This window comes from Bombyx mori, chromosome 20 (assembly GCF_030269925.1).
Source record: "Bombyx mori chromosome 20, ASM3026992v2".
Classification (NCBI taxonomy): domain Eukaryota; kingdom Metazoa; phylum Arthropoda; class Insecta; order Lepidoptera; family Bombycidae; genus Bombyx; species Bombyx mori.
This window is the reverse complement of record NC_085126.1, coordinates 2,046,264-2,059,418: the sequence shown is the minus strand read 5'-3', so window position 1 is coordinate 2,059,418 and position 13,155 is coordinate 2,046,264. Positions and strand designations below refer to the sequence as shown.

At 40.8% G+C, this 13,155-nt stretch overlaps 1 protein-coding gene across 1 annotated transcript in view; it reads left to right on the top strand.

The window, feature by feature from the left end:
• Positions 1–13,155, top strand: part of NGR-A16 (neuropeptide receptor A16) — a 71,416-nt gene that overhangs the window by 43,804 nt on the left and 14,457 nt on the right. The window contains 3 exon segments of the mRNA NM_001134242.1: positions 4,548–4,695; positions 8,428–8,569; positions 10,259–10,371. Of these exon segments, the coding sequence (NP_001127714.1) occupies positions 4,548–4,695; positions 8,428–8,569; positions 10,259–10,371 (403 nt within the window).

Below are 13,155 nucleotides of genomic sequence, written 5' to 3'. Positions count from 1 at the left end.
CACCGAGTCAGACTACGATTCGCTCGATGCTGAACCCTTAAACTGGATCATAGATCATAGCGCGAAGTTTTGAGGGGGGTATTTTGGGGGGGAATGTCGAAGGTGAAGTAACTAAGCACGCTGTTGCTCAAAAATCCATATCCGCACCTCGGATGAGGCAGAACTCACCGAGTCAGACTACGATTCGCTCGATGATGAACCCTTAAACTGGATCATAGACCATAGCGCGAAGTTTTGAGGGGGGTATTTTGGGGGGGAATGTCGAAGGTGAAGTAACTAAGCACGCTGTTGCTCAAAAATCCATATCCGCACCTCGGATGAGGCAGAACTCACCGAGTCAGACTACGATTCGCTCGATGATGAACCCTTAAACTGGATCATAGATCATAGCGCGAAGTTTTGAGGGGGGTATTTTGGGGGGGAATGTCGAAGGTGAAGTAACTAAGCACGCTGTTGCTCAAAAATCCATATCCGCACCTCGGATGAGGCAGAACTCACCGAGTCAGACTACGATTCGCTCGATGATGAACCCTTAAACTGGATCATAGACCATAGCGCGAAGTTTTGAGGGGGGTATTTTGGGGGGGAATGTCGAAGGTGAAGTAACTAAGCACGCTGTTGCTCAAAAATCCATATCCGCACCTCGGATGAGGCAGAACTCACCGAGTCAGACTACGATTCGCTCGATGATGAACCCTTAAACTGGATCATAGATCATAGCGCGAAATTTCCTAATAATTTTAGCACTTGAAGCCAATGTTTTCAAAATTTTACCCCCACCAACTGAATCAAATGATCGGTTCATCACAATAGTGTGCAGGATTTTGCAGTGCAATACATAACATATCTTATCCCCGACACGCAAGATATAATATTAGAAGTAATGTTACATGTAATGTACATGCATAAATAAATAGCTTCTGGATTCTTTTTCATAATTTCTGATCTCACATATGCGACTAAAGTCGAGAGAATTTACATCAAGCGTTTCAGTAGAAAAACGTTTTAGCCAAAGGAGCCCTCAAATAACTGGATTACACACGAGTACGTCCTTATTGAAAAACACTCATTCGTGGTTAAAGCTACTTCGAGTGGAATAAGTGTGTTTGCCTATCCAGAAAAAAGGTTTTTTTTTTTCCAACAGAATAAATACGCAGTTCGAATTATTTTAGAAAATAACTTCGAAATTAACGTAGTTAGAATTTGAATTAGATTTTTGTTATCATCGTTTGATCTGTAGCATTTTTGTGTTAATACACGAATTATTCATTCGGAAAGACGAAAGCTGATTTGTGATTTTTTATTTTCTGTAACAATATTAATTTATTGGATGAAGACTTCTTAGAGTTTTCCGGAGGTCATGAATTACGGAACGTGACTTGCTTCGTTGTATGCAGTCACACCGCTCAGTATAAAGAGTAGTGTGATAGGTAGGAAATGAGTACGAGGATCTTAATTTGAATATGAAATCATAACTATTTCATGAATACAAAAAGCGACACTAAATGGAAATAAATATGTAACTTTTTTTTATTTATTGCTTAGATGGATGGACGAGCTCACAGCCCACCTGATGTTAAGTGGTTACTGGAGCCCATCTACAACGTAAATGCGCCACCCATCTTGAGATATAAGTTCTAAGGTCTCAGTATAGTTACAACGGCTGCCCCACCCTTCGAACCGAAACGCATTACTGCTTCACGGCGAAAATAGGCGGGGTGGTGGCTCAAAGATTTAATCTGTGCAATAAAGAGATACAATACTTCTGAAGCTTTCACTTTTGCCGCGTGAGAAATGCACACGTCGTTTTTCGTGCTTCTATAGACACTAAACCGGTAGCCTAACTGAAAATCTGGTGTTTATAGAACAGACTGAATTATTTTTTTCATGGAGCAACAGGCGAAGTGACGTGTCGACAGGTTTTTCGACAAAGGGATTGGTGGCGCCAAACTGGAGACATGGCGCGTTTTTTTTATTTTGAAAATAAGTCGAATCATTTTCGATGCGTGATAAATTGGCCGCTAGCAGCGAGGAAGAGTTTCATTCGGCATTCACAAGAGGTCCCACCACCAGTGATTACGCAAATTATAATTTTGCGGGTTTGATTTTTATTACACGATGTTATTCCTTCACCGTGGAAGTCAATCGTGAACATTTGTTGAGTACGTATTTCATTAGAAAAATTGGTACCCGCCTGCGGATTCGAACATCGGTGCATCGCTACATACGAATGCACCGGACGTCTTATCTTTTAGGCCACGACGACTTCAAAATTTAATTTGTTAATTTAATTTAATGCGTAAACATTGAGAATAAAGTCAGGTCGACAAAACGGAGGGTAGAATTCAGCGCGTTTGCCCTATCTCGAAAGTCAGTGACAATAATGAAACGATTCATCCAAAAAATAATTCGGGAGGATTTAAAAAGGCTTCGGAAAGTTTTTTTATGTTTTAGCTACACTTCATATATTTGATAGCTCGTAAAATTTGACAGCTCGCTGGCTTGAACACGTTTTTTTTTGTTTATTTAAGCGTTACCTTGCACTTTCGTTTGGTTAAGCCGTTACTAAACACACGGGTAGGTACCACCACCCTGTACCGTAACTATACTGAGACCTTAGAACTTATATCTCAAGGTGGGTGGCGCATTTAAGTTGTAGATGTAAATGGGCTCCAATAACCACTTAACACCAGGTGGGCTGTGAGCTCACCAACCCACCTAAGCAATAAAAAAAAAGCCCTGCCTATTTCTACCGTGAAGCAGTAATACGTTTCGGTTTGAAGGGTGGGGCAGCCGTTGTAACTATACTTGAGATCTTAGAACTTATACCTCAAGGTGGGTGGCGCATTTACGTTGTAGATGTAAATGGGCTCCAGTAACCACTTAACACCAGGTGAGCTGTGAGCTCGCCAACCCACCTAAGCAATAAAAAAAATAACTTGGAGGATGGTATTAAGTGTCATGCTTAAATGAACGACAGTCAATTACTGTTTTAAATCTAGTATTTCCTCTGGGGAGTTGGGGCGTTGGAAACCTATGAGGGATAAGTTAAATTCATACCCTGACCTCCTAATCCCAAATATCTTTGGCAAAGATACTGATTCGAACCCGGATTTCGTGGTCAGTTACTGACCACATGACCGGTCAGACGATTTTCGTCATGTCGTGACCAAGTTTGTATTCAAAAGCTTACTGGATAGCTGACAATAAGAATTAATATTTTTATCGTCGTAAAACGAATGACAAATTCCACCTTGATATTTTGGTTTAAAGTCTAAATTGCATTGTATGAATAGACAGGACGGTCCGTCTGTCCCAGTTCATGTAAATTAGTTGTCTAGCAGTAGGTCGTATCTTGAGATCGCATTCGTAGTTATTACGATTGTATCTAGTTTTTCTTGGTTGGTAGGACAGATGATATAATAATGGTAAGCTATAAAATAAATAAATATTTACTAACAATCACGCCACGTTAACTGGTCCCGTGATAAGTTCGCAAAGAACTTGTGTTACAGGTACCAGATAACGGAAAATAAATATAAGATTTTTATTATACACATACACATATTTAATACATCCATAACCTTGGAAATTCCTTTTTTATTTATCATACAAATATCTTCCCTTGGCGGGATTCGAACCCGCGACCCCCTTGTGTAGTGACCATGTCACTTACCACTACACCAGACGGCCGTTATATGTATGTTAAATAAGAAGGACTTTTTCAGTGTTTTTCCTATTAGGCCGTTTATTAGATAAAGGTCCCTCTTTTAGATAAAGGTTCCTCTTTATCTAATAAGCGGCCTAGTAGGAACTTATTTATATTTCGCTCGACCTTTTTTTCTTTTCTTACTTTTCTAACTTCGTAACAATCTGGCCTCTTTTATATTATCAAATCATTCAAATTTACAAAAGTAGGAAAAGAAAGTCTTGTTTCTAAAATGAACATTATCTTGACTGGAAATAAGATGCTGCAAATAAGATGGTCATTGGTTTGAAGGGTGGGGCAGCCGTTGTACTGTTAAAACTGAGAACTTCGAACTCATGTCTCAAGGTGGGTGGTGGCATTTACGTTGTAGATGTCTATGGGCTTACTGGTGGTAGGACCTCTTGTGAGTCCCCACGGGTAGGTACCACCGCCCCGCCTATTTCTGCCGTGAAGCAGTAATGCGTTTCGGTTTGAAGGGTGGGGCAGCCGTTGTAACTATACTGAGACCTTAGAACTTATATCTCAAGGTGGGTGGCGCATTTACGTTGTAGATGTCTATGGGCTCCAGTAACCACTTAATATCAGGTGGGCTGTGAGCTCGTCCACCCATCTAAGCAATAAAAAAAATAAAAAAGGGCTCCGGTAACTATTTAATAGCAGGTGGATCGTGTGTCGTCACTCATCTAAGTAATAAAAAAATTATATTCCAACGACTTTATAGGTCTCCAACAAGATCTTCTAGTCTAGTTTTCTAGTTTTTAGCTATAAGGTGAAATGTATTTTCTATTCATAATCAGACAGCCTTATCTGTTTTATTAATTTTCTCTTTCAATTTCAGTCAGTGTCAGTGACGGTGTCAGTTCTGACGCTGACTTTCATCTCTGTGGACCGCTGGTACGCTATCTGCTTCCCGCTGAAGTTCAAGTCGACCACGGGCCGCGCCAAGACCGCCATACTGATTATATGGCTCGTCTCTTTGTGCTTCAGTAAGTTTAAAATCTTTTTTTTGTGTGATACATACACAGTGCATCATTTAAGCACTTCTAATTTATTAGACTGAGTTGTTTGATCATAGCTTCTAAGCAAACGAGCTTTTTTAACTTTTGTGTATTGGTTGTTTATGATTAAGGGATTACTGGTGGGCCAAAAGCCTTTTCGATTTGACCAGGACATTTGGGCTAGCAAAGGCTCAGTCCGGAGGGGTGGGATTTGCTAACTTTGGTCGAGCAAAGGCTCAGCCAGGATTTGCTAACTGCTGCTCGAGCGCCTTCGAATGAGACCTAACTTCTTAAGGGCAGCTGCTTCACGAATGCATCTACTACCGGATCGGAATCACGACCCGCTGAGAAGATCCGGCGAGAAACTCAGTGGGTTAAGGCTTCAAGAAAATGGCTTCTTACATTAAGAAACCAGTAATACTAACGTGTCGCAATTTTTTTTTTTATTACTTAGATGGATGGACGAGCTCACAGCCCACCTGATGTTAAGTGGTTACTGGAGCCCATAGACATCTACAACGTAAATGCGCCACCCACCTCGAGATATAAGTTCTAAGGTCTCAGTATAGTTACGACGGCTACCCCACCCTTCGAACCGAAACGCATTACTGCTTCACGGCGGAAATAGGCGGGGTGGTGGTACCTACCCGTGCGGATTCCCAAGAGGTCCTACCACCAGGCAATTGTGTGTGAGGGGAAATACTTGGAACGCACATTTCGAGTGAGGGGAACCCTAGCACATGTTCGTATGTAGCTTGCTCCCCGGTAGCCCTACTCGTCGAACTAGGCAAAGAGGCTACCGAGGTTTTGTACTGGTATCGGGCGATGCGACTGTGCCGGCGTTCGAATCACGCAGGCGGTAATTTTTCTAATGAAACCATTCTTGTACTCGACATATTATTATTATGTACACGAATGACTTCCACGATGTAGGATTAAACATCTTCTAATAAAATAAAGCGCGTATAAATTATAATTTTTGTGATTTTATAACAATTGAGACGTGGACCTCAAGCCTCAAGGTATGTGGTGGAACTCAGGCTCCTAGTTAGCAGCAGGCGGACAGTGAGCTCGTTCTACCGGTAAGCAAAAAAAGCAAACATGGAAATGTTTGGTTTAAATTATTCCGTAAATAAATTGCTTATATAACATTTAAATTTTGTGATTATTTGAAACAATTCCCTACGAGAATATTGTAATTAGAACAAGCGTTCCCTTCGTGTGCCGGACCAATGAATTTTTCCCTAAAAGCCTACATTAGTCCTCATCAAACATTTTCATTAGAAAGTTTCGTTTCTCGCATCCCTGATTTAGGGCTACACTCATTTAAAAGACTTCTATGGAAAATAGAAAATGCCACATAAGGTTTTGCCGTATACATAAAACATACTTTTGATCTCTCGATGAATTGATTCGCGACTTTATTCTATAGCTTTTTGGAGGCTTGGTTCATTTTTGTGTTAAACAAATGCGATGACTGAACTCTGTATAGGCTTTAATAGATGTATCGGATGATAACAATATGCCATTCGTAAAAAATTGAGGATTCTTCTTATAGATCAAAGGCGGGTCGTTAAATTTTTCTATATATTGCGAGTTAACGAACTCGACGACAATATCCATCTTCACAACATAGTATAAAACAAAGTCGCTTTCTCTGTCCCTATATCCCTATGTACGCTTAAATATTTAAAACTACGCAACGGATTTTGATGCGGTTTTTTTTAATAAATAGAGTGATTGAAGAGGAAGGTTTATATGCATAATAACATCCATTAAATAGTGGAGAAATCAATAATAAATTACAGTTTCCGAAGCGAAGCGAGGACGGGACGCTAGTAATACACTATTTGAAGTGTTAATAGATGTCTTACCATTAAAATTGGAATGAGTGACGGCTTCGCTTAGAAATTTGTAGCTGCAGAGAAAGATTACCCTCAGACGCCGCTAATTGACAGATAAGTTAGCATGTTTGAGCAATCTAGATTGGCGAGATACAGAAAAGAATGGAAATTAATGGGGAAATTAATGTCAGGAGAAATATCTAATACAGAGACAGAATATATAAACTACTTACTGATGCACCTTTCCAATAAATATACTAATCATTATAGAAATTTTCATATCTGATCCGCTTACGTGGTACCTATCCGCGCGGACTCACACGTGGTGACCACCACCTCCAGTAATTGCCACCAGTAATTACGCAAATTATAATTTTGCGGGTTTGATTTTTATTATACGATGTCATTCCTTAACCGTCGAAGTCAATCGTGAACATTAGTTGAGTACGTATTTCATTAGAAAATTTGGTATCCGCCTAGGATTCGAACACCGGCGCATCGCTCAACACGAATGCACCGGACGTCATATCCCCACGTCCTTACGGATCCATCAGATCCAATAACTTTTGCATTAGACGCCTTCAGCTCTAATACTAGGAGCAGGCTTAGGGACCCCGGTAACCGTACTCGTCGAACTCGACAAAGAGATCGACGTGCAACCTAACCCATGCATCAGCCCGCTGAGTTTCTCGCCGGATCTTCTCAGCGGGTCGCGATTCCAATCCGGTAGTAGATTCATTCGCGAAGCAATTGCTCTTGAGTTGTTAGGTCTCCTTCGGAGGCGCTCGGGCAGTTGTTAGCAAACCCTAGCCCTCCTGGCTGAGCCTTTGCTCGCCCACCTGTCCTAGTGAAACTGGAAAGGCCTTCGGGCCACCAGTAATCTTTCAATCATAAAAAAAAACGTAATATCCTTTAGGCCACGACGACTTAAAGAGTAGCTGCTTCGAGAATGAATCTACTATCGGATCGGAATCGCGAGCCGCTGAGAAGATTCGACGAGAAACTCAACGGGCTGATATTTGGGTTAGGTTGCATGTCAAACTCTTTGCTGAGTTCGACGAGTACGGTTACCGGGGTCCTTACTCCTAGTGTTAGAGCAAAAGGCGTCAAACTATAAGCTATAAAGTTTTTAATCGGATGAGAGCTACCAGCTATACTTTCACTTCGAGAAATCACATTCACTCAATTGTTCGAAATTTATAAGTACCAAAGATATTTGAGAATTGTTTTTCTTTTTGTTTCCCCCACGCAAACCTTGGCGTAATTTTGTTCAAACAAAACGGCTCCAATGTGCATTGAAATGTTCAAATATATATTTTTCTATTATTGTATTTATTGATACTGGAGTACTTCGTGAAGAAATAAGTGTAAACATGTTTAATGTTCGGGTATTAACAACAAGTGTAGGCGTTACTACATCCCACACATGAGTAACTTGTGAGGAATCCCGCAGATACTCGTATGTCACAAACAATTGGTCGCCCACTACATAAATATGTGTATTGTTGTCGTTGTTTTTAAGTTTTTATTTATTTTTTTGCTTAGATGGGTGGACGAGCTCACAGTCCTGGTGTTGAGTAGTTACTGGAGCCCATAGATATCTACATCGTAAATGCGGCACCCACCTAGAGATAAGTTCTAAGGTCTCAGTATAGTTACAACGGCTGCCCCACCCTTCAAGCCGAAACGCATTACTGCTTCACGGCAGAAATAGGCAGGGTGGTGGTAGCTACCCGTGCGCACTCACAAGAGGTTCTACCACCAGCTTCAACACTGGGCTTCGCAGAGCGGTTCTTCTGTAGGCTTTTGCTGGGATTGTCAAACAAAGATGGTTCGGAAGAAGATCTTCACACCTCTTACCATTCTCTGTTCACAGATATACCGGAGCTAGTGGTGCTGAAGCTGGTCCGATTCGTTCCTCTGCGCTTCGAGCTGCCGTACTTGCTGCAATGCTACGGGACCTGGTCTCCGAGCAGCGAACTCGTTTGGCACATCCTCAAAGTCCTTTTGATATATACGTAAGAGTTTTCAAGGCTATCCATCGAACGGAACTTGGTTTGCAGTCCCCTGCCGGAGTCAATCACGGTAGGCCTTATGGGAGGACAATATGTTGGCTTTAGATAGCAAGATAGGCAAAATCAGTGTAGGAGTATTAGTAGCACGAGACTCCTCTCTTCTTTCTCTTCTTCTTTCACTTTCTCTCCAGAAACGCACGAGAAAATGAGCGAAACACACAGGATTTTCCGTCCGGAAATTAGAGAAACTTTGTTAGGCGCGTTAAGAGTAAAATTTAACTCGCGACAGATTCGTTACGGCTAGAGAGAAAATATACAACTTAGGAAGAGCTAGAGTGAGGAAATAGACAGAGCTTCACCCGAACCACTCGGCCATGGAGAGAGGGAAGGGACAAAGCCAGTTAGGTCGTTTCTCTTAAACACAGCATTCCCTATTACAAGAGAAATTTGATTTAAGGATGAAAAATGAAGATAACTACAATACTACACATCACCATCACATACCACAAAAGAAGTTTCATTTCTTTCTTCTTCACATACTTCTTCACTTCTTTCTTCTTTTCTTCTTCACATACCACAAAAGAAGTTTCACTTCTTTCACGTGCACCAAGTTGCGCGCGCACCATTTTTTTATGAGGACGAGTCATGTCCGATACTTCAAATCGAAACTCTCTTTGCGGAAAAAATTGAATTGTAAGCCAATCAAGCTCAAAGCGTAAACTGACGCCAGTGCAAGGGATCTCAAAATTAATTACAAAAGTAAACATGGAAATATTACAATTGAAGCTCAGGGTTTATTAATCGCAATGAAAACAGAACAATCGTTTGAAGTAAAAAGTTGGCTAACGAATACTGTCATTTTTCGTGAGCCTCGCGTTCCGCTGCCCTGAATCGTCCAAGCGGAGCTTGATAAAATAAATTCAACGTCAATCTGTGTAGATGGGAAGTGATTTTTCTTCATCGCGTTTTGTTTTCTTTTGAGACTTTGCTCGCTTAAAACGAATTTTTGATGATATTTTGCGGCATCGGCATGAAATACTATTTAGGTTTATACATGCTTAGACTTTTTTCCTACCTATGCTGATAGCCTTGAGAGGCTATTTCAGCTTTGCCCTAACGTGTAGGTGAGCTCACGGGGCTCAAATCGGAGTGTTGCTAGCACTGGCCCTAGCAAGAGCAGTGCTTCGCAGAATCTACCACCGGATTGGAAACGCGACCCACTGAGAAGATCCGGCGAGAAACTCAGTGGGCTGTGTCTGTGGGGTTCGACTTAGATTTTATAAGTTCACGTTATAAAGTTGTCATTTTATTATTTTACTAGCTGACCCGGCAGACTTCGTAGTGCCTCAATCGATAAATAAAAGACCTAAGCTTTTGTATGATATAAACTTCAAACAAACAGAAGGAATCCGTCCGACGGGGGACACATCAAAGGAAAAACAAAATTGTTTTTTTTAATTCCGATCATTTTCATATTTATCTACCTTTTAAACCTTCTCTGGACTTCCACAAATAATTTAAGACCAAAATTAGCCAAATCGGTCCAGCCGTTCACGAGTTTTAGCGAAACTAACGAACAGCAATTCATTTTTATATAAATATATAGATTAGAGTAAAAGTGCGAAGTTGTTGTAGCTAAATGTATGAGATAATGTATGCTTTTGAAGACTGAAACTTTATTTTGCTTAACAGACTACCCCTCGTGCTCATGGCCGTCGCGTATCATCAGATAGCGAGGGTGCTTTGGAGCTCCAACGGAATTCCCGGACAGGCCGACACAAAGAAACTGGCCACTGCAGAACTGAGTACGTCATTAATCGCTTTTTTTGTTATTTTCAAAATGCGTGTTTTGATCCGTCATTCATTCTGGCCAATCTCAGAATTTCACTCAAACAATAGGTAATTTTACGATGCGAATTAATAGATTGATTATATACTATTAGTTTCACAGGGCCTGAGATGCCGGCTCATCCAAGAACCTTAATAAAATTTCATCTTAATACACTTCCGATTAGAACACGGCTATAAGATTCTATTTCGATTATACAGGGTGTTCCACAAACATTATATCAAGCCAAAAGCTGTAAATAGTGTTCTGTTAGAATAATTGAATCGAAGAGAAAAAAGTTCTACATATTTTCGGAATAAAGAGTACTTAAGCTTAACGAACAAAATAATTCTTCTGCCAACCCTTGAATTATGTGAGGTATCGAAATATACTTCACAGCTTACTGTCTAGCTTACTTAGTCTTATCTGGTTGGTCACACAACAAGAGAAGCGTTTTAATAATATCGTGCAGTAAAAATCAAATCCGCAAGAAAAAAAACATAATTTGCATAATTACTAGTGGTAGGGCGTCTTGTGAGTCCGTGTGTGGTAAATACCACTACTATGTATATTTCTGTATCAAAGTAGTAATGCGTTTCGGTTTGAAGGATGGGGCAGCTGTTGTGCTATAAAATTTAGACAACCGGTAATCATGTCTCAAGATCGGTGGCAGCAATTTATGTCTACGGACTCCACTACTACTTAAACACCTGTGTGCTTAGTGCGAGTTTTTTAACGTTCTCGATAGCGTAAAAGTTAACTAAAATTTGTATGAAGTTGGAACGTTTGCCTAAGTTTGCCGCTAAGGGCGCTGTTCCAACTGCATACAAATTTGAGTTAACTTTTACACTATCGGCAACGTTAAAAAACTCGCACTAAGCACATAGATGTGCCGTGACTTCATTCACCCGTCTAAGAAATAAAAAGTCACAACAGTTCTGTGACAGTCACATGCGGTTTTTCTTCTCATACGTGTGACTCTTGACTGAGTGGTCCGATCGTTATGCAGTGTTGGAGAGGGTGGACTGGACGTGTCTCACGATGTCCTACCATCTCTCCCTGCTCGAAGTCATACTACTACACTCAATTAGGGGACCTCCCAGCGTGGTTTTGTGGTTTTCATTTGGCCGGTCCATCGTATTGGCCGGTCCATCGTATTGGCATGCGGTAGTACATGCTTAAGTTGTGTTCAGTTTTAAGAGTCCCTAAGAACACGCAGGCCCGCAATGTCATCATCATCATCATCATCATCATCATCATCATCATCATCATCACCATTCTCCTGTCATTCTCCCAGTCACCTGGGGTCGGCGCAACATGTTTTCTCCTTCCATACTCTTCTATCACATACCATTTCTTCGCTCACTACCCTCTTACACATATCTTCTTTCATGCAATCAATCCATTTCTTCTTAGGTCTACCTCTTCCTCTATATCCTTCCACGTTCATAGTTAACACTCTCTTACCAACCTCATTTTCATTTCGTCTCATCAATGTCCATACCATCCCAAGCGCGCACTTCTCAGCTTCTCTGTCACAAGTGGCACTCTCAGACTTCCTCTAACATATTCATTCCGTATTCTATCCATTCTCGTTACTCCACACATGCATCGCAACATTCGCATCTCTGCTGCATGCAATCGCCTTTCATCCGCCACTTTAGTTCCGCCACTAGTAATTTGATAGATCATCAATGGACCAAAATATCCATGCATTTATAATGAAGCGACGAAATAAAATTTTTGGACGTAACTATACGGAACAACTGAAGCTTTCATCTGCCACTTTAGTTGTTCAACAAGCAAGCAAGCGCGCGATGTAATAACATTATACTATACGAATGAAAGCTCGCGTGCCTCTTAATTATCGTGGGTGGATATCGATTACGTATCGTCACTTTGTAAAAGAAAACACAAACACAGATCACACGAGTTTTGCATTTATCGCTGTAAATATTTGGATATCCGCTATATTTGTTTGAGGTAAGCGCAAAAGAATTCCTTGATGTTAGGCGCTCGCTAAATTAAATAAACTATTCGTATTTTGTCGCCATTAACATTAGCAAAATTGCTTTCTTAAAAAAAGTGTGTATCCCCTTTTGTTTCGCCTCGTAAAATGTCGAACATGACCAGTATAATAATATCCAATGCACATTCGGTATGTAAATGCTGTCAATAGACGGTTTTTGTAACATAACAGCAATGAATAATTAGAGTCTAAAGGGAGCAGAATGCAAAATACCTTTTGGAGAAAGTCTATACAAATAGTTGACTCATGCGTCTAAATATCGGGAACAAGCAATTTGAGGTATGTATATTACTCGCGTTTGAAAGATAGATAGTAGATCTAAACCACGGGCTCCCAGCTTATTTTGTCTACTGCCCACTTTGAGAATAAATTATTTTTAGCGCCCCAATGTTTTCGCCTACTTAAAAGCCACTAAGAGGTTTAAGGTTTTTAAGGTCCTCCACTCTAAGGGTCGTCCTAGATGAAATTACGAATCGCCTCCCAAGCTTCTACACAACGCCTCCATTTTTTTCAGGATCTCTTACCTGTTCTCCTTTAAGCCTGCAGCGCCCACAAGGGGGCGCTAACGCCCACTTTGGGAAAGGCTGATCTAAAGTGATAGCTATTGTATATACCGGCAATTACGGCTCCGATCCCAGGTTTCAATGTCAAAATGTCAATACAGTAGATTGAGGGGGAATAGAGACTAGAGTTAGAATAGGGACAAATCTGGGATGTCACAATACTTTTGTT